The 22,158-nt window shown below is 33.8% G+C and overlaps 1 protein-coding gene across 1 annotated transcript; it reads left to right on the top strand.

Annotated features, from left to right (window-relative positions):
- Positions 1-18,660: 18,660 nt before the first annotated feature.
- On the top strand, positions 18,661-22,114 carry LOC114416755 (heptahelical transmembrane protein 2-like). Its single transcript, XM_028381743.1, has 3 exons — positions 18,661-19,020; positions 19,408-19,549; positions 21,269-22,114. Exons 1-3 carry the CDS (start codon positions 18,836-18,838, stop codon positions 21,944-21,946), a joined length of 1,005 nt encoding a protein of 334 aa, XP_028237544.1. The 5' UTR covers positions 18,661-18,835; the 3' UTR covers positions 21,947-22,114.
- Positions 22,115-22,158: the final 44 nt, after the last annotated feature.

Raw genomic sequence — 22,158 nt, 5'->3', positions numbered from 1 at the left:
TAGAAGGCTACTCAAAGAGCATAAGGACCTAGAGGCACTTCATGAGTTGAAGGATCTGATGACAAGGTCCAAAGCCAAGCTTCTACAAGAAGAGATGGCCAAGAGATTCAAGGATGGACTACTCATCAAAGGCAAGGAAGGAGGAAGCCACAAGGAGGTGAATTGGAGCACCAACCTACTCACTAAGCACAATTCCATCTGGAGGAAATAATTTGCTTAGTGACAATGCTGAGTTGGTTGTGGATAAGCAAGTGTTACTTACATTCTCCATTGGAAAGTATGTTGATGACGTGCTTTGTGATATGGTTCCCATAGAAGTTGTACATGTGTTTCTTGGAAGACCTTGACAATATGATAGAGATGTTGTCCACAATGGGGTCACTAATCAATATTCTTTCTTACATAAAGGTCAAAAGGTAGTTCACTCACCTTTGTCTCCAAGTGAGGTGTGAGAGGATCAAATAAAAAAGAGATTGAAAAGAGAAAAAGAAAATCAAAGAAGGAAAAGGTCCTTTGAGAGAGAAAAGCCAAAGAGAAAAAGAAGGCAAAAAGAGTGACAAGAAAGAACAAAAGAAAAGAGAAAAAAAGAGTGAAAAATAATTAGTGATAAAAGAGAGTTTATTCATCAAACATAAGGAGGTAAAAAGAGTGATGCTAGCTAGACAACCAATTTATTTACTCATTCCAAATTACACGTGTTTGTCTTCTAGTGCCCTTGAGTTGCCTTAAGGTTTTGGTACCCTCTTAAAGGAGTTTGAGGATGTCTTCCCATAAGACATTCCTCATGGCTTGCCTCCTTTAAAAGGAATTGGGCATCAAATAGATCTTGTTCTGGGAGCTTCACTTCCTAATAGGGTCACCTATAGAAGTAATCTGGAAGAGACAAAGGAGATCCAAAAGCAAGTTGAAGGGTTGATGCAAAAAGGATGGGTGAAAGAAAGCTTGAGCCCATGTGCAATGCCAGACATCCTAGTCCCCAAGAAAGATGGCACATGAAGGATGTGCACGAATTGTAGACCCATCAACAACATCATCATGGGGTATAGACATCCTATCCCTAGACTTGGAATGTTGGATGAACTTCATGGTTCTTGTGTTTTCTCCAAAATAGATTTTAAAAGTGGTTACCATCAAATTAGAATAAGAGAAGGTGATGAATGGAAAACCGCTTTCGAAACTAAGTTTGGACTTTATGAGTGGTTGGTCAAGCCTTTTGGCTTAACCAATGCACCAAGCACTTTCATGCAACTCATGAACCATGTTTTGAGGCACTTTATTGGCAAATTTGTGGTTGTTTACTTTGATGATATCTTGATCTATAGCTTAACAATGGATGACCACTTATATCATGTTAGGAATGTCTTAAAAGTACTTAGACATGAAAAGTTGTTTGCTAATAGAATAAATGCACATTTTGCAAATTAGTGTTTCTAGGATTTGTTGTGAGTGCTAAGGGAGTCCAAGTGGATGATGAGAAAATTAAAGCTATTAGAGATTGCCCCATACCCAAAAATGTGAGTGGTGTGAGGAGTTTTCATGGGTCGGCTAGTTTCTATAGGAGATTTGTCAAAGATTTTAGCACCATAGCATCTCCATTGAATGAGATTGTTAAGCAAAATGTGGAATTTAAGTGGGAGAGTGAACAAGATAAAACCTTCAATGCATTGAAGGAAAAGTTGACAAATGCACTCATTCTTGCTTTATCAAATTTTTTCAAATCTTTTGAAATTGAATGTGATGCATCCAATGTTGGCATTGGTACGATATTGTTACAAGAAGGTCACACAATTGCTTATTTTAGTGAAAAACTTAAGGATGCCATCTTTAATTATTCCACCTATGACAAGGAACTCTATGCACTTGTTAGAGCTTTGCAAACTTGGCAACACTATTTCCTTCCTAAGGAGTTTGTGATTCATAGTGACCATGAGTCACTCAAACATTTGAAAAGTCAAGGAAAGCTTAATAAGAGGCATGCTAGATGGGTACAGTTCTTGGAACAATTTCCTTATAAGATTAAACACAAGCAAGGCAAGGCTAATGTTGTGGCTGATGGACTTTCAAGGAGATATACTTTAATCTCCATGCTTGAAACAAAGATGATGCTTGAATTTGATCACATAAAAGATTTGTATTATCAAGACCATGACTTCTCTACATTGTTTGAGTTGTGTGAAAAGGGGTCTCATCAAGGTTTCTTTAGGCATGAAGGATACTTGTTTAAAAACAAAAAGATTGTGTTTGTCTCAAAGTTCCTTGTGTGAACTCATGATTTGTGAAGCTCATAAAGGGGGTTAATGGGACATTTTGGAGTTCAAAAGACTTTGGACATTTTGCATGAACATTTCTTTTGGCCTAAAATGAAACATGATGTTATAAAGTTTTGTTCTAATTTCATTGCGTGTGATAAGACAAAGTCAAAAGTCATGCTTCATGGTTTGTATATTCCATTGTCAATTCCTACCTCCCCTTGGACTTACATTTTCTTGGATCTTGTACTTGGTCTTCCAAGGTCCAAGAAGGTCAAGGATTCTATTTTTGTGGTTGTTAATAGGTTTTCCAAGATGGCACACTTCATTTCATGTCATAAAGTGGACGATGCTTGTCATGTGGCAGATCTTTTCTTCAAAGAGGTAGTGCATCTTTATGGATTGCCTAAGAGAATTGTGTCAGATAGGGACTCCAAGTTTTTGAGCCAATTTTGGAAAACATTATGGGGAAAACATGGAACAAAGCTTCTTTTCTCCACAACTTGCCATCTTGAAAACAATGGGCAAACCAAGGTAGTAAAGAGGTGTTTCATCAAAGGTAATTTGAAAACTTGGAAAGAGTGATACCCTGTGTAGAATTTGCCTATAATAGGGTAACCAACTCTACCACTTCTTTTTCTTCTTTTAAGGTTGTTTATGGTTTTAACCCTTTATCTCCTTTTGATCTAATTCCCTTACCTAATGATTCTTCCATTTTAGTAAGGATAGGCTTTCTCGAGCAACTTTTCTTAGGGATCTCCATGAAAGGGTGAGAAATCATATTGAGAAGAAGATGGAGCAATATGCATGACATGCCAACCAAGGGAGAAAGTCCATGGTATTTGAACCCAAAGATTGGGTTTGTGTACATCTAAGGAAGGATAGGTTTCCTTCACAAAGGAAATCTAAACTCCAACCTAGGGGTGATAGTTCTTTCAAGGTTCATGAGAGGATTAATGACAATGCCTACAAGATTGACTTGCCAAGTGAGTATGGGGTGAATTCTACTTTCAATGTTACTGATCTTTCTTCTTGTATAGGTGTTTTGGATGCACATCTGAGGATGGATTCTTCTCAAAAAGGAGGATGATAGTGTAACATCCCAAATTTCGTAAACTAGATTAAAAAGGATTGTTATTTATAAATAAATAGAGTTTAAAATAAATGATGAGATTTTATAAATAAATAAATAAGGAGATATAATTATTAATTAAAATAATGATTTGAGAGAAAATAAAAAGGGTATTTTATTTATTTGTTTGATAGAGAATAAAATAAAGTTTGTTTTTATAAAATAATAAATAAATAAATAGAGTAAACAATAGGTCGTAAATACCCTTAGCTATAAATAACAACATGCTAGGTCAGTTTTCAGACTGACTCCTCAGCCTCCTCTCCCTCACAATGTTGTTTCTTCTCTCTTTTCCCAAAACCCTCTCTTTTTCCCGCAGGCCACCTAACATGTCTCAGAAAAACGACGATCCCGAATTTGTTCACCGTTGGATCATCGTCAAATTTGAGCACCACGTTCGCAACCAAATTACAAGAATTATCACCGTTGGGAATTTCGATATTATGTCTGAGCTAACAGAAATACCCCTCGTATGGTAGCATTTTCCTTTCCCGCAGAAACCCAGAGCTGTCTCGGTAAAACTACGATCCTGGTTTTGTTACCCGTTGGATTTTTATGAAATTTGGATATGCTGTTCGAAATTCAATTTCGCACGCTTTCACCGTTGGGATTTTTGAGATAATATTATTGGAGGGAGAAAAATAAATCGCATGGTGACAGTACAAGTGGAGGCTTCAATCCCTTCTCTGTCTCTTTAACGTTTAGGAATTCTATCGGAGCAGCTAGAGGAAAAAAATTGGAGGAATCTCAGAGAACCGCTAAAGATGCTGTTATCGCTGGCTGAAGACACGTGAGTCCGCTTAGAGGTAAGGGATGAGTTATTCACAATTGGGAATTAGTGAGAATATGTGTAGGGATCCTTAGAGATATCAATTGGAATGAGTTTTGGGGTGTTTTTGCAATTTTCATTTTATCCTTATAATTATTACAGTGAATTATATATGTTTGACAGACCAATTGTTGTGGAATTGATATGCTATTGTGTTGAGCGTGAACCCTATAAATTGAGTACTTTTTCTAATTAATATGAATTGTTGAAATAAAGGAGAAATTTAGAGAGAGATATTGATTTTGTATTTTCTCTTTTTCTTGCTGTTTAGGTTTTTATATATAATTTAAAAAGTTAATATCATAATTGAAATTGATCAAAGTGTTCATATAATTATTTAGAATTTGTGCATTGAAAGCTTACTTTGTAATTTGTGATTCAATATGATGTATGCTAGCTTATATATATATATATAGAGGTTGTTATTTATATTAATAATTTATGTAAATAATATTGTAGAGTGTTATAGTATGATTCCAAAAATTATTAAGTGTTGGAGTTTGAGAATATTATGGTTAAATTTGATGAACATGTGTATGTTGTACCTTATGAATATCATTAGGAATGTTATGAGATGGTTGATGTGATGTTATGAGATGTTAAAGTGTGGACATGATATTCGATTGTAAATAAATGAATGTGTTTAACACTTGATGTTACATTAATTATATCGTGAGCTATGAATTATACAATAACCCAACCAATGTTTATGCGCAGTGTTAAAGAGAAAGTGTAGGTTCCTAGTTAGGAACCAGTGTTAAATTGTAGCGCAATTGTGTTAAACATGTTTGAAACATGAGTGTGAGGTCGTGGTATTGTATAATTCATGAGCAATGCTTATAAATGAAATATGTGATGAATTGTGGAATAATATGTTGCCTTGAGATTATAATATTGTTATTGAGATTGAGTAAAAGTGTAAAGTAGAACAGGTGTTGAATTGTGAGATACGTGAAAACATGTGATGGTGGATTGTGACATTATGAGATGTGAAATTGTGAATGAGTTTTGGTTGTGAATAAATGTGTGATTAATTCTTGATGTGACATTATTTGTGTTGTAAGTTGTGAATTGTACAATAACCCGACCAGTGTTATCTTGAGAAAAGTGTAAATGCGCAGTGTTAAAGAGAAAGTGTAGGTTTCCTATTTAGGAACCAGTGTTAAAGAGAAAGTGTAGGTTCCTATTTAGGAACCAGTGTTAAATTGTAGCGCAATATGTTGTACGTGTTTAAGACACGAGTGTGAGGTCGTGGGTATTGTATAATTCACTAGCAGTGTCTGTGTGCTAAAATGATTTTAGGGGTTGGACCTGAATCAGGAGGGAGAGGCCCTGACGGACTCTTCGGAGTGTAGGCCTTGGGGGTCATCGGGTTTGAGTGCTCCTTTAAGCCCATGCCGATCCCATATGGTTGGAGCATTCTCGCAAAACATCGTGACCCTGACTGGTCTCCCTATGATTTTACTTAGTGAGAGTGACCTGGCAAACCCATTGTGTGGTGTGTCTTGTTATGTACTTCTAAGCGCCCCAGGGTGGTTTTTCACTGACATGGTACCACATTGCATGTAGGCTTGAGTCTTAGCATAATTGTCTCATGCGCTTGCTAATTGTTTATTATGAAATTGAGGTGTTATTATGTCTTGATCAGAGCGTGTGATTCTTGTGTAATGTGATTGATGATTGAAAAGTGTGATTGATGGATGAAAAGTGAACTTTGAATGACAAAGTGGTGGAATTACGTGAATTACATGTAAGTAAGTTTTATTTGGTTTATATGATATGTATATCTAGTTGTCTTGTTTCTCTATTAGTTAGGAATGTGATAACTCACTCCCAGTTTGCTGTTTGTGTTTGGATCCTGTGATGATCTTGAACTTTGTGTTCGGGGGAGCAGATGACTAGGTGAACTGCTTTAAGGAATATTGTGCTGAAGGACGTCGGGACACAACGCTCTGATAAGATGTGACATTGGGATATAAGTTTTTATGTTAATTTTATGATGTTAGTCTATTTTATTTCACCTCACTGATTTAACAAAATATTTTTGTAAATTTGACCGCCTTATTTTGAGCCGAATATATTTTTAATGAGTTTATTTGGTAATTGAAATGAATGTGAACCTTTTACCCATTTGATTTTTGTTTACCAATATATTTTATTTATTTATATATATATGTTGGGGTAGAGGGTGTCACAGATAGAGGGCTATCCAAAGTGCATAATCTGAGGGTGGATTATTTTCAAGAAAGTGGGGATGATAGAGGGTTACCCAAAGAGCATAAGGACCTAGAAACACTTCATGGGTTGAAGAGTCCGATGACAAGGTCCACAGCCAGGCTTATATAAGAAGAGATGGCCAAGAGAATCAATGATGGACTACTCATTAAAGGCAAGGAAGGAGGAATTCACAAGGAGCTGAATTTGAGCACCTTAGATATTGCTGAACAGCTTGCTTAGTGCCAACATGCTTGCTAAGTGCAATTCCATCCATAGTAAATAGTTTGCTTAGTGACACCAGCTCGCTAAGTGCAATTCCAGCCATAGAAGAAATTGTGCTAGCGTGAATGCCACGCTTAAAGGAAACCTTTCGCGGGAATTTTTGAAAACTTTTGCTTTCTATTATAAGGGGGTTTAATGCATGATGTAAATTGGTTTTAGACTATGCGTTTAGGTGGCTATGAGTTGGCCTAATTACCTTCATGTTTTGGTTCTATAAATACTCAAGAGCTCCTCATTTGTAACAACTTTGTGTAATTGAAATTAAGCTTATGCTTAGAGAGAGCTTTAACCTCTTCTTTGGTTTTTGACTGAAAACCAAATTAATTCTTATCAAGGAAGATATTCCTTTATGGAGAATACTTCTTTGGCTTATCGATTCTCCGCGAATCATGGAGTCATTCTATTCATCTTCTCCATCTTTTTTGTTTTTTTTTTTTGTTCTTGTGTTCTTATAAGGTCATTGATGGTGATCTTGAATTTGCATCTAGAACATTCCAAACCAAGCATTCATGTCTTGAAATGCATCAACCATCATCATTATTATTGTTATTATCATCTTCCTCCTCATCCTCATGATCCATGCCATGCATTTGAAAAGGTAATGATGGACGATAACAAGAGCTCGATGGTTGTGGGTTGTATGCGGATGGTGGAGTGTTGAAAGTGGTAGCAATCCTTTGTGAGTGTCCTTCAAAAATATTTAAGGTAGAAGGAACTTGAAATGAGTATTGAGGCATATATGATGAGACTCTCAATGTTTGAAAACTTTGTTCACATCCTTGAGGCATATATCCAGAGAAGCTCGCTGATTGATAAATTGATTGTGCATGTGATTGATGATGTTGGGACATATATTCATAAACGTGCACTGGAGGTACGCTGGGTTCAACATGTGATTGATGGTGGTGATGGATAGGATAATATTGAAAATTAGGAGTTACAAATAATAATGAATAATGATAAAAATAATTTATAAAAATTCTTAAGTAAACTTATAACCTCAATAAATGGTGTCCCCTCACGAGATATATATCGTCTAGTTCAATGTATATACCATTGCATGTATTCTGAATTTTCATGTGAAATACCATGGTGAACTTCACCTTGAACAATATAATCATTCCAATGATTTCATTCATTAATCTAGTCACGACGATGGTAAGGCCAAAAAATATTTATTCTCCCTCTAATATCTATCTCGTGGAGTTCATCTAGGTTTTGTGGATTATCTGGAATATTTTGTTGCAGTTCAAATTGTCTCATGATCCTATCTATTGCATGTCATTCCACAATTGCAAAATATATGAGAGGTCTTTTACATGAACAATCATAGATACCTCAACATTATTAATTAATCATCTTATCTGAGGTGTCTCATAAGGTGTCCACAAGAATTGGAAGACATATATTATTATTGTCACATATTTATTAATGAATAGGAAACACAAAGAAATACTTAATATAAATAATAAAAAATGATGTGTATAAGTCTGGTTGCATGGGTAGGAATGTTTGTTTGGCTCATCGGTCGAGATCACCTTCGTGCAAGAGGAAATCCAAGTCCTTGTAGTACTTCTTCGTCAAATAAGTCATCTATGAGTGGGCCAATGCATTTAATGTTGTCCCATGCCCATGATTGTATCAACAACAAACATCCTCCAAAAAAAATGATGTTAAGTCTGACTACATGGGCGAGAATGTTTGTTTGACTCATCGGTTGAGACCACCTTCACGCAAGAGGAAATCCAAGTCCTTGTTGCAGTTCTTCATCAGATAGGTCATCAATGAGTGGGGCAATGCATTTTATGCGGTCTCACACCCATGGTTGTAGTAGCAACAAACATCCTCCGATATCAGTTTATAAGGACTTTACAGCCCGACCTAGAGCTCGAAAAATAGAAGCCAGTACTATTGCACCCCAACTATAAGGACTTGTCTCTATAAAATTTGATAACAAAAGGAGATACATAAAATGAAATCTTTCCCCTGATACATTTGGCATCAAACATCCGCCTATGAGCATCATAGCATCAAAAAGAAGTTCTTGAAAATTTTTTTAGAATCCAGGTTAAATAAATCGTTTTTCCCTTGATATACTTATTAGGTGGAATGTCCCCTAATAAGACTTCACAAGCAACACGTACATCACCAATATTGGCACCAATTATAGGCAATTCGTCAATCTTGAGGCCTAGCTGCAAGGCCACATCTTCTAAAGTTATGGTTGTCTCCCATGTGAAAAATGAAATGTGTGTTTCAGGCCTCTAACTTTCAATCAATGCAGTGACCAAATGCTAGTTAGTATCAATCTACCCAATAGTTATAGCACGACCAAAACCAACTTCATTTATTAAGTTTTGCACGTGATTATCTATATGATCCAAATGCATAAAACCCTAGACAGAATTACACATTGGATGAATCATTCACTCTTCGCCTTCCCACGTTTGATTGGAAATTTATTATGTTGTAAACGCAACAATGAGCCATCAATAAGTCTAGGTAGTGCATGTGTCATTGCTTCACAAAAAAAACAAGAGATTGCAAGAAGGATGAAAAAGGTGGAATGTGAGAAAGAGAAACAAGCTCCAAAAGAAGAATGAAGTAGCCTTTGGTAGTGATTTCATTTACGTGAAGTAGCCTTTAGTGTCATGCATTTGTCATTAGTGAGAGGGAATCTCATGCCTTCGAGTTCACGTGAGAAAGAATCTCATGTCTTTTGCAATGTACTTGATTGGACTTCACATAAATAATCTTGTGGCACATGGTAATGGTAAGTTGAACAGGTAGGTTTGCTCTTTCTTAAATGTGTGGCCTTTGGGGTTCTTCAACATGGTTTTCATGAGCTTCATCATTGAAGGAGGGAAGATTCTTCAAGGTGCAGCATGTAGCGCCCTTCATTACAGTAACAACCCATGATAAAAAAAAAATACTTTAAAACATCCATAAAATAAGAATTTAGAAATTTCAAATGGTGAATAAAACACTGAAATGAGCATAGTGAAAACAAGTTTTAATGAGATAGTAAGCATAGTGAATAAAACAAGTTTGAGGGTGGAAACAACATTTTTAATGAGATAATAAGCATAGTGAATAAAACAGGTTTTAAAAGAGTTCACAAATAGTGTTGTTCTCAGTTGGCATAGTAACCGAGAAATCCAACCATGATATATGCAAAATTAAATTAAATACACACACTCACAGACACATACACACATACACATACTTATAAAACAACCACAAACTTATTCACACAACAAAAGAACATTCCAGTAAATAAACATTAACACTTCACTACATTCAATTCTTGAACAAACAATTGTCACAAACATAACTTAGTGATTCCCAAAATCACTAGACTCAACTCTTTGGTTCCCATAACCGGTGTGGATTTTAGATTCTTTAAAAGTTTTATATGCTCATATCCATGCAATTACGTCTCACTACCTTCCCCTTCCTAGATTGAAGTATCCAAAATCTCTTTCCCATCCCAGATGGAGGTATTTATTATCTCATCCCCATCCTACATGGAGATATCTCATATTTCTTCTCCATCCCAAGTGGAGGTATCTCATATATATTTAATTCTCAAAATAAAATATACATTGCCACCACTTCCCATAAGATGATGACCAATTCATACATAATTACAAAGCATCATTCCAGATAACTACCAAATTAATACTCTAGTTCCATTCACACAAATAATTCACAGAGTCATACCCTAAATTACAACATCTTATAAGTCAATTAATAATTAACTATGAACTAGAACACACACATGAATCAAAATATATGATAACTAAACACAAAACTCAATCAAGCTAATTCATGAATTTTCAAATAAATTCCAAGATTTAATATGCAACCAGTGAAGATTTGTACTTTGCAATACTCCTTTTTGTAAAATTAAATCAAACCTCATCTATGATTATATCAGGCACTTAAATAACTTCATGCAAGAATATTATGGAACCTAAATTTTGCAATCATCACAAGGATTAATTCATGCAAGGAATATGTATCAATTTATCGATTTATGATCGATAAACTCAGAAAGATGTGTTCCTAAAAATCTATACCATGGAAGTTTAGAAGAAGAAGGTTGTTTTACTCACCTCTTGAAGCACATAGTAATTTACGCACTCTTTGCTTATTATTCATCTTCTCCATTTAGTGGGTCAATGTTAGACTATTGGCAAGTGTACCAATGTTGTCGCAGGTTACATATTTATAAAAGGAGACCATCTCCAAAGGGACTTGATTTACTCAATTCCTTTGGATAAAGGTTATCAGTTTAATAGTTATGTACAAATTCAATCAAAATATCAATCTCGTGCTATTTGCAATCAAAATGTTATGCTCTATTCCTAGCAACGTAAAGTAAAGAGTAACTTCATTCAGTTCAAATTCTAAGAATACTTCCCAGTAAAACTTAAAATCCAATTTCATGAAACTAGTGATCAAATAGAATCAAGCATTACAAACAGAATGAAATCACCAATAATGAGTAGAAAAGATTCATACATATAAGTAATATCAAAAGAGATACATAAGGGTGCAAAGATTACATTCAATCCTTTGGAGAAACTAAACGATCATTACGTAGAGCACAAGACTACAAGGAAAATGACGAAGGATGCAATCCATGGTCACAACTTTGCAGCGCCCAGTCTCCACTTTGTGCTTCCTTATTCCTTCTAGCGTTTCTCACGTTTTTTTGCTTTTTGGTCTCTTTTTCTGCTTCATTTGCATGGCTATTTATAGAAAAAGTCAAGAGATGCAGACAAATTCACCCAGGCGAGTTGTAGCTCGCCTAAGTGAGTTGATTACTTATGCCTAAAGAAACTTGATTAGCCCATGCGAGCTACTAACCTGGGCGAATGGATGCCTAAATTCTTGAAGAAAATGACCATTTTACCCTTTGGTTTCTGAATCCAACAAACAACCATCAAAACCTGCAGAATTATGGATGAATTTTCCATATTTAACCAAAAACATTAGTGAATGTACAATATATATAAAACAACTAGATTTAAGGGATGTTTATAAGAAAACTATTACGATCGAAAGATAAGTGCATTTTAATCCTAGAAATAACTGAAATATGACATTTATTAGTCAACAAAATTCTCTTTGATTCTCCTTTCTTCTCAAACTTATATAATACTGATTTTCTATTTTTGAGAGAGACCATCTATAAAGTTTTAGGATAAGAGAATAGTCTATCCTTATATAATACAAGAGTACATGATTCAAGATTGGACCACATGAGATATATTCTCAATAGATTTGTCTAATCAAATTTTATTTATCTTTTTCTACTCTATTGTCTAGATTTATCTAATTATTAACCTCACATAATATTTTATTTTCCTTCAAGATATATATCAAGATAAAACATGATAAGATTTAAAGGGTTCTAAATTATCACAAATTCAAATATAACAAACATCTTATCCAAATTAAATATACAATTCTGTGTTATTAATATAATAATTATCTTTACAATAGTAATAATTTTTTAATCCTTTTAATTAGGATATGGAGTTGCTATGCTTTCTGATAACCGTAAAATTTGAGCTAATTTGATAGTCATTTTTGGCTAATAATGATAATAATTTCTTCAATTTATTATTGTTTTTAATGAAATAATGAAGAAATTAACATCTGTACATTTTTTTATTAGCAGAAGTCAAAGGAAGAAGATTTGAAGCGCTTTAGAGGAAAATTGATAAAAAAAAATATGGAAGAAAAAGCATTGAAGAAGAGTTGGAAGAATTGGACAGCTCGCCCAGCACGCAATCCAGGCTCAACGTGCACTCTCGGTCAGCGTGCACTCTCGCTCAGCATGCAACTCGGGCTTAGCACCTAGTCTCGCTCAGTGCGCAAGCCGGGCTTAGCACGAGAAGGCCCACGAGGAAAGCCCAAGGCACGCTTAGCGCGCAGATGCGTGCTTAACGTGAAGTCAGCGTGAAAAGTAAGTTATCTCAGACCTATAAAAGGAGTAGGAAGCAAAAGGAAAAAAAACACACCAAGTCTTAGAGCTCTCCAAAGCATGAGCACCCCTAATATGGGAAACCACCTTTCTTTAGTCGTTCCTTTCTTTTTTATATTAGTCATCCAACCCCTTCTTTTATTAGCCTCTGAAGTGTAAAGCCTCTCATGACTATGAGAGGCTAAACCCTTTTTGTTGGAAGCTTGGAGGTCAAACTCTTGTAATGTAATTCTTTCCCTATTATCTATTTAATGCAATTTTGTTCCTATTATTCTTCTTTGTGCTTTTGTTATTATGGTCTGATCACCCATATAGTATTTAGAGGGTAATGCATTGAAAAATGGTTATTTTCTAAAGAAATGGGGAAAGATATCTGAATAAATTCATTGCTAGAAATAGATTGACATTTATTTTGCCCTAAAGAATTTTTGTATCTCTTATCTTAATGTGGTTTGTTATTTTTATCTCTGCAAAGAAATTTGGGGGAAAAGGGTAAATAAACTAGGCCCTTCGTGCGGGAAACCAAAGATAGGATAATTCAGTAGATGCAGGTGGAAACAGGGATTTCATTTCATTAAATAGAGAAAATCTTTTACATTATATTATAAGTAGTTTTGGCATACTAGGCCCCCAACATTATTGCATTCTGACTTCATCTTTTCGCATTTAAACTATTGTTTATTTTCCTTGTTATCTTTCTTCTTTTCTTTTACCTCTAATTTTCACACTTACAATTGTTTATCTCTTTCTTCTTCTACTTCATCTACTTCTTTTCATTGCTTAATAATTGGGCTTACATCACTAAAGTATAACCAAAGTTCCTGTGGATTTGACACTTGAATTTTCATTTTCATCTTTACTACTTATGATAAAATTGGTACACTTACCAATAAGTTAACACTTCCTTTTATAATTATAAAATAATCTCAATAATCTTACATTAACCATCTAATTTTTTTATTGATAAAATAATTATTTAACTCGATCAATTTTAAATAAAGTAATTAAAACAAACATAATTTTTTTGTTCAATTATTTCAACAATATTTAATATATCATGATACAAGCATTCCAAGCATATATATATACAACAACAACAACAACGCCTTATCCCACTAGGTGGGGTCGGCTACATGGATCAACTTCCGCCATAATGTTCTATCAAGTACCATACTTCTATCCAAACCATTAATTTCGAGATCCTTTTTTATAACCTCTCTTATAGTCTTTTTGGGTCTTCCTCTGCCTCGAATTGTTTGTCTTCTCTCCATCTGGTCTACTCTCCTCACTACAGAGTCTACCGGTCTTCTCTCTACATGCCCAAACCACCTAAGTCTATTTTCCACCATCTTCTCTACAATAGGCGCTACTCCAACCCTCTCTCTAATAGCTTCGTTTCTAATTTTATCCTATCGAGTCTTACCACACATCCACCGCAACATTCTCATCTCCGCTACACCTACTTTATTCTCATGTTGGCTCTTGACCGCCCAACATTCTGTTCCGTACAAAATCGCCGGTCTTACCGCAGTCCGATAAAACTTTCCCTTTAGCTTGATCGGTACCTTTGCATCACATAACACCCCCGATGCTTTTCTCCATTTCATCCATCCTGCTTGAATGCGATGATTCACATCCCCTTCAATTTCCCCATCATCCTGTATTACAGACCCGAGATATTTAAACTGTGTGACTTGAGGGATAATATGGTCTCCTATTTTCACCTCTGAGTTAGAAACCCTCATTCTTTTGTTGAACTTACATTCCATATACTCCGATTTGCTTCTGCTTAGGCGAAAGCCATGTGTTTCTAGAGCTCGTCTCCAAGTTTCCAACCTCTCATTCAACTCCTCCCTCGACTCTCCAAGGAGGACTATGTCATCTGCAAAAAGCATGCATCTCGGCGCTATCTCTTGGATTTGTTCCGTGAGGACATCCATAATTAAGGTAAAAAGGTAGGGGCTAAGGGTTGACCCTTGATGTAAACCAATTGTGATGGGAAAATCGTCTGACTCTCCACCTTGTGTCCTAACACTAGTCGATACCCTATCATACATATCTTGGATAGCTCGAATATATGCAACCCTAACCCCTTTCTTCTCTAGAGCTTTCCACAAAATCTCTCTAGGCACTCTATCATACGCTTTCTCCAAGTCAATAAAAATCAAGTGCAAGTCTTGTTGGGCCATGCGATATTGCTCCATCACCCGCCGTAATAAATAAATCGCTTCCATGGTCGACCTTCCCGGCATGAAACCAAATTGATTCTCAGTAACTTGAGTCTCCTTTCTTAATCTCCGTTCGATCACTCTTTCCCATAATTTCATGGTATGACTCATGAGCTTGATTCCCCTATAATTTGCACAATTTTGTATATCCCCCTTGTTCTTATAGATTGGCACTAACGTGCTTCTCCTCCATTCCTCCGGCATGCGTTTTGACCTCATAATTTCGTTAAAGAGTTCGGTGAGCCACTCAAGACCTCTATCTCCAAGAGTTTTCCACACTTCAATAGGTATGTTGTCTGGCCCCACCGCCTTACCATTACTCATTCTTTTCAACGCTTCCTTTACTTCCTGTTTCTAAATCCGACGATAGTACTTATAGTTCCGGTCCTCTTCTCTTGTGTCTAGACTGCTAGAGTCATATCCATATCCATCATTAAATAAGTTGTGGAAATACGCCTTCCACCTTTCCTTGATATCTTTTTCATGCACTAAGACTTTGTCTTCTTCATCCTTAACACACTTTACTTGATCCAAATCTCTAGTCTTCCTCTCTCTACCCTTAGCAAGCCTATATATAGATCTTTCTCCGTCCCTGGTTCCTAGAGCTTGGTATAGTCCGTCAAAAGCTTGGGCTCTTGCCTCACTCACCGCCTTTTTGGTTTCATTTCTAGCTATCTTATACTTATCCCAAGTTTCAGAATTTCTACACCTAGACCACTCCTTGAAACACTCCTTTTTTACTCTAACTTTGCTCTGAACATTTTCATTCCACCACCACGATTCTTTACCCCTAGGTCCAAAACCTCTAGATTCACCCAACGTCTCTTTAGCCACTTTAATAATCTCTTGGGACATCTTGTTCCACATATCATTTGCACTTCCTTGTGATTGTCCACACCAACCCTCCCATATCTTTTGTTGGAAGATTCCTTGTTTCTCACCCTCCAAGCATATATATATATATATATATATATATATATATATATATATGTTATCATAATCATTTTAATTGAAACAAATTCTTATACTAATAATTTTTAAATTGAAAGTAACAACAATTGTTATATTAAAATCTTAGGATGCTACACAACATACTGAAATTTGATATGTATAGTTATTTCCATACTTTATATCATGCAAGTTAATATTCTTCACACGTGAGCTTGTAATATTCACGCATCAGCCTTCATTATTCATGTTTTGCATTATTCATGCATTTGTTATTCACAAGTTCATCTGCATTATTCACAAGCTTTTGCATGTTTCACACGACTTTGAAGTCATAACACATAAGGGACGACTTTAAAGTCATAAGTGTAGCCACAACTTTAGGGTTAGGTTATATTATTATTTATTGGCATGACTTTAAAGTTGTGAGGTTGACTATTAGTTGAAGTCGTGGGTTAGGGCATGACTTTAAAGTTGTGAGTTAGGGCTCAAATTTGGTATTAATTATTACACAATTTTATTTAAGAATGTTATAAGTTATGATTATTCATAACAAAAATACTTTAGGATTTTATTTATTATTATTACTTATCTAAAAATGTTATTAGTTATAATAATTATTATTATTATTATAAATCAATTCAAAGTCATGGAGGGCTTTAATTACTTTGAAGTCATGCTAACCCTACAATTTTTATCTCCATTATAAAACATGATGCCTAGCACTCAAGCTCACTCGTAATCTTCTCCATCTTCTCTCCAAGCACAATTTCCTTACAAGTCATTTTACATATTTTTACGATCTTCGTCTTATGTTTTTATTTAACATTATATGTCCATAAATTATTCATATTTTTACTGCTAAATTACCTATTTTATTTGTTCAGAGATGTCTGGTGAAGAACCATAATAAGGGATAATGTTAGTGACTTCAGTGACGAGGATCTAGAGCACGATGTTCACGAAAGTGGAGAACCAAACAATCAAAGTCAATGTGGGTCATCTTCATATTTTGAAACTATTAAAAACCAACTTTCAGAAGATCTACAGTTCTCAAGTCCTTGCAAAAAGAGGGAGCTCGAGCGTTGCCTAATACTGCCTTAGTCAAGGAAACATTTAATAAAATAAATGACTCATTTGTTACTAATGGGATGAAAATCATGAATATGATAAAGACTGGAGATAGGTACTCTAAAGAGGTATATGTCATGATGCAAGAAAATCAATGCATTGCTACCTCACATTACATTCGACTGTACGTTTAAGAGGCAAGAGAGTTTGAGGTTCAAGAGATTGCAAATACTCGACTTGGGTGACGAGAAATGACAAGCACTGTCAAACTGAACGAATGGTGGTTTGATAGTAGGAATTTTCAAAACTTTGAATTCCTTGCTCGAATGCAATTGCAACATGTGCTTGTAATTTAGAATACAAGTTGAAAAACATTTACAAAGTTTATTGGCATCAGTTTGATTCCCTTGGAAGCAAAAATAAATTACCTCAATATTTGGGTCCATATTTTATGCTTAATCCTTTGAAGTGATGAGACACAACGTGAATGTCAGTCCACTAGTCGTATACATAATGAGATGGATGAATCAATTCCAAATAAGCCTAACAAATGTTCATTAAATAGAAGTGAAGGGAAGGACAAAAGCATAATAATTATTCATACAAGCAAGTCAACAGTTAATATTTTTTTACTTTTCAATTTTATGTTTGTGTTTAATTTGTATTGTTCATTTTATATTAATATATTATGTTGTTTTTACTTTAACAATTACTTGTATTACCAAATTATTTTCTAGTTGTTAATATTAAAATAATCTTATCAAATAAAATTAATTAATAATACTATACAAAATTGTTAATTTAATTAATGAAAACAATAAAAATTAGCTAAAAATAATTAAAAACTATTTGATAAATTTCAAGTTATATTTGTTAATATTAGTGATAAAAATATTAGAAACATTGAATGTAAATTGGTTTATGACTTCAAATGAATATTTAAAAAAATTAAAAGACTAGAAATACTAAACCAATTTAAAACTTCACATTAAAATGAAAAAGAAAGTCATTTACTTTTTTATGACTTCAATTAAAAAAAACTAATTTAAAGTGGATGATAATAAATTTTAAAGAATTATAATGATTTTGAAGTCGTAAATTGGTTTATGACTTCAAATGAATATTTAAAAAAATTAAAAGACTAGAAATACTAAACTGATCTAAAACTTAACATTAAAATGAAAAAGAAAGTCATTTACTTTTTTATGACTTCAATTAAAAAAAAATCAAAGTTATGCAATTTTGTATGACTTAGTTCTCATATGTTTGATCCAAAACTTATTATTATTTGGGTATAAATTTAAAATTTATTTTTATTTGATAAATTAAAAAAATTATTCCCTTTTAATAACTTTTTCGATTTCTTGGGGCCGGGTCACTTTTGAGTCATGACTATATATATATATATATATATATATATATATATATATATATATATATATATATGTATTCATGCTTTTGGAATCAACTATTTAATTTAAATTTGCTTCGTCTCATTTCCTTCGTTCACAAAAACCTCGTTTCTCCACCTTCTCACAAAACGTGATTCCCCTTTTCCTTAATCTAAAATCATATCGAATCACTATATTTGACTTAAAGCCCCAACAACAAAAGACACATTTACAATTAAATTTACCTTCAATCTTAGTTTCGACTTCTCAACTTAACCCCAATCAATCCCTGCCAATCATTTTTTTTAAGTAAACAAAAAAATAAAAATGGTTCACACTTCAGATGGCTTACTATCATTTATCCGTTGCGTATATATAGAAGGACCAAGAAAGGGATTAAGGCGTGAGGGGTGAGAGAGAAAAACAAAAGACCGTGCGACTCTCTCGCCGGAAAACGAAACGGAGGGGATTTTCCGGCGAGCGTAATCGGATGAACGGTCATTGGCTCAGAGGGAACACCAAGAGAATGCGTCGGCGATTGGTGAAGTTCGAGGAGTTGCCGGCGTTCCTGAAAGACAACGAATTCATCTTAGACCATTACCGATCGGAATGGTCGGTGAAGGAGGCATTGTGCAGCGTCTTCATGTGGCACAACGAAACATTAAACATTTGGACGTGAGATATTTAATTTAGGCTTAAATACATTTTCTTTTCTATAATTTTAGTATTTTTCATGTAATTCTTTTTTCTTTTATTGTTTAAAAAATATATTTGTTTTATTTTTTTTTATCTATATAGTATTTTAAATAATATTTTTTAGCTTCAAAATACTTTTATTTTATTATTCAAGGTATTATTAAGTATTTTAGAAATAGAAATCGAAACAAACACAAACACTAAAATGAAAAAAAAAATTACTGAAATGAAAATGGAAAAAAAAAAACACAAATTGTAGAAAATAAAATATATTTATGCTATGCTCTTGTTCATTTTTTTATATGTTCTTTGTTCATTCGCTTTCTTATGCGTGTGTTTTTTTTTTTTGGGGGGGGGGGGGTGCAGGCATTTGGTTGGGTTCTTAGTTTTTGCGGCGATGACGGTGCTCGGAGGTTGTCTCTCGAATATGTTCAGGGAACCGGCAATGGAGTTGCTCACAATGGGGAAGGAAATCAACGGCTCTCGCCCTGCCATCACGGGATTCCTGGTTTGTTTGTTTTTTCGTTTTTATTTATTTATTTATTTATTATTCTCTGATTCTGAAAACTAGAATTGGGACAGTGACATGAGGTTTAAAATATAAAATAAGGCGCCAGAGCCAGTGATTCACGTTCTCCACGCCTCCCTTTAAGCGAGCTAGAGATTTTGGGGATGAAACGAAAGCCTCACATTTTTGGTTAAATTATTTTTTTTTCTAATTTATTTTCTAAATTTAATTTAAAATATGTATTTTATGATGGTTTAAAATCATTTAATATTTAATGATAATTTGAAATCATTATAAGGTATAATTTCTTAACATGTTGACTTAATTTAGATAGTAATATCAAATTAAATTGATTTAAAAGATTAGAGAATAAATTAAACCTAAAATTAATTGAATCTAAAAAATAAATTAATGGAAAAAAAATAATTTAACTCCCATTTTTGTAAGAGAACGCGTTTGTCATGTCAAAGAAAACGAAGTCCCTTTCACTTCTATTTTTCAGAAAATTTGTTTGATCAAAAGGTTCGCTAAAAGAATTTATTTTACTTATACTATATAAGCTATAAATTACTTTATACCTTATATGTTTATAACTTTTTAATTAATTTTTTCGTTAATATTAAAAGAAATGCTAATAATATATTTTCTAACATAGTCTTTTAAATGCACCTTTTATTATTTATTGACATTTATTAAAAATTATAAAATTATAAGTCTCAATATTTATTAGAACATCTCCAATGATTGAAACTTAAACAATTCATTTTGAATTTTTTAACTTATGTTAATTGGTCTTTACAATATTATATCATAGTTAAGCTACTCATATATTTTATATCATTTATATAGTTTTAAACAATTATTAAATTATCCCTTTAAATGATCTTTAAATGACAATGAAATATTTTTTTCTCATAAACAATTATATAAGCAAACAAGACTTAATTTAATATTGCACATAAATCATCTCCAATAATAAAATAAGTAAGCAATCGTGTCTAAAACTAAACAAATGGTTAAGCAACCAACGTTGGATATGCTATTAAACAAACTCTTACACATAATTTGATTCTTTTCAATTAAATTTTAATCAATAACAAACATGTTTACATTATCTGTACAACGTTTTAGAAATTTTTTTACAGCACTATTCTTTCCTTAATTGTTTTTACATTATATTCTCCAACTTTTTTAATACAATTCGTTACTGTTTTAATTTTTAAAAAAGTATTTGATTTGATTTTTAAAAATTAATAAAAATTCTAAAATTATGATTATGAAAAAATGTTTTTTAAATAAAAGTTACATAAATATATCTTTTTTATATTTTTCTATATTTATCAACTATTTCAATAATTAATTTTATTAAATATTTTCCATTCAATAAATTAACTTATGGATAGTTTTATAATATAACATAAAAACTGAACATGCTATGATTTTTATAATTCTAACAATATTCTATTGCTTTTCAAGCAATTAATATCACTCACTATTATTTCTATATAAGTGGATCTCTCAGTCACATTAATTACTTATTACAATCCTTAGATCTCTTAGATCTCAAAGAAATGAATGATAGATTGAAAAAGTAACTCTAAGAGAATTACTCTTTTTAGACTCCGCTCTTTTCTCTTGTTATTGCTATGGGAGCTCTAAACATGAAACAGACTTACTAGTAATCCATTCCATGTTGATTTATTTATATATTTATTTCAGGATTTGCATTTGAGACACATTTTGGTACCGTCCATCATTCATGAGCTGAGAGATGATGGTGCAGAAACAATTCCTATATGGCCATGGTTCGTTTTCTTAGCTGGAGGAATGGGCTGCTTGGCTTTCAGTACTCTTTCCCATCTTCTGGCCTGCCACTCAAAACCCTTCAACCTGTTTTTCTGGCGTCTAGATTACGCAGGAATTTCTCTTATGATAGTCTGCTCCTTCTATGCTCCAATTTACTATGTCTTTTACTGCAATCCTTACATAAGGACTTTCTATTTGACCTCAATATCTGTGTTTGGAGTCCTAGCTATCATCACCCTTCTTGCCCCTTCACTCTCTTCCCCTCACTTGCGACCCTTCAGAGCATCTTTATTTCTCTGCATGGGATTTTCAGGTGTCATTCCTGCTGTTCATGCTCTTGCAACCCATTGGCACCACTCACATGTTGTCGTTGCACTCGGGTATGAGCTTCTAATGGCCATTCTATATGCCACCGGAGCTGTGTTCTATGTTACTAGAATACCTGAGCGATGGAAGCCCGGGGCATTCGATATTGCAGGCCACAGTCATCAGATTTTTCATGTTTTTGTTGTTCTTGGGGCGCTTGCACACACTCTAGCAACACTACTTGTAATGGAATTTCGACGGGGATCACCCACATGCACCTTTTAGCCAATACTCAAAACATAGTCGGTAGTTGTTATCATTGCATTCTTGTTGGTTGTTTCCTATTGGATTATCATTCTTGGAAGAAAATGGCTAGCTAATTGTGAGCAGCCACCAATACATGTATATATTAATTATTAATAATTTTATTATACTAGAAGCAGACAAGTTTAATTAATACTAGTACATAGCTATATTTGCACGCTTGACTCTACCGG

This window comes from Glycine soja, chromosome 6 (genome assembly GCF_004193775.1).
Source record: "Glycine soja cultivar W05 chromosome 6, ASM419377v2, whole genome shotgun sequence".
In the NCBI taxonomy this organism is placed as follows: Eukaryota; Viridiplantae; Streptophyta; class Magnoliopsida; order Fabales; family Fabaceae; genus Glycine; species Glycine soja.
This window is presented reverse-complemented; position numbering and strand designations above follow the sequence as displayed.

What these genes read in the sequence shown, in the direction of transcription:
- LOC114416755 (XM_028381743.1), top strand. Translation starts at nt 18,836, where the DNA reads ATGAACGGTCATTGGCTCAGAGGGAACACCAAGAGAATGCGTCGGCGA. An exon ending in GAAACATTAAACATTTGGAC is followed by an intron (nt 19,021 to 19,407) that starts GTGAGATATTTA and finishes GGGGGGGTGCAG; the next exon opens with GCATTTGGTTGGGTTCTTAG. An exon ending in CTGCCATCACGGGATTCCTG is followed by an intron (nt 19,550 to 21,268) that starts GTTTGTTTGTTT and finishes TATTTATTTCAG; the next exon opens with GATTTGCATTTGAGACACAT.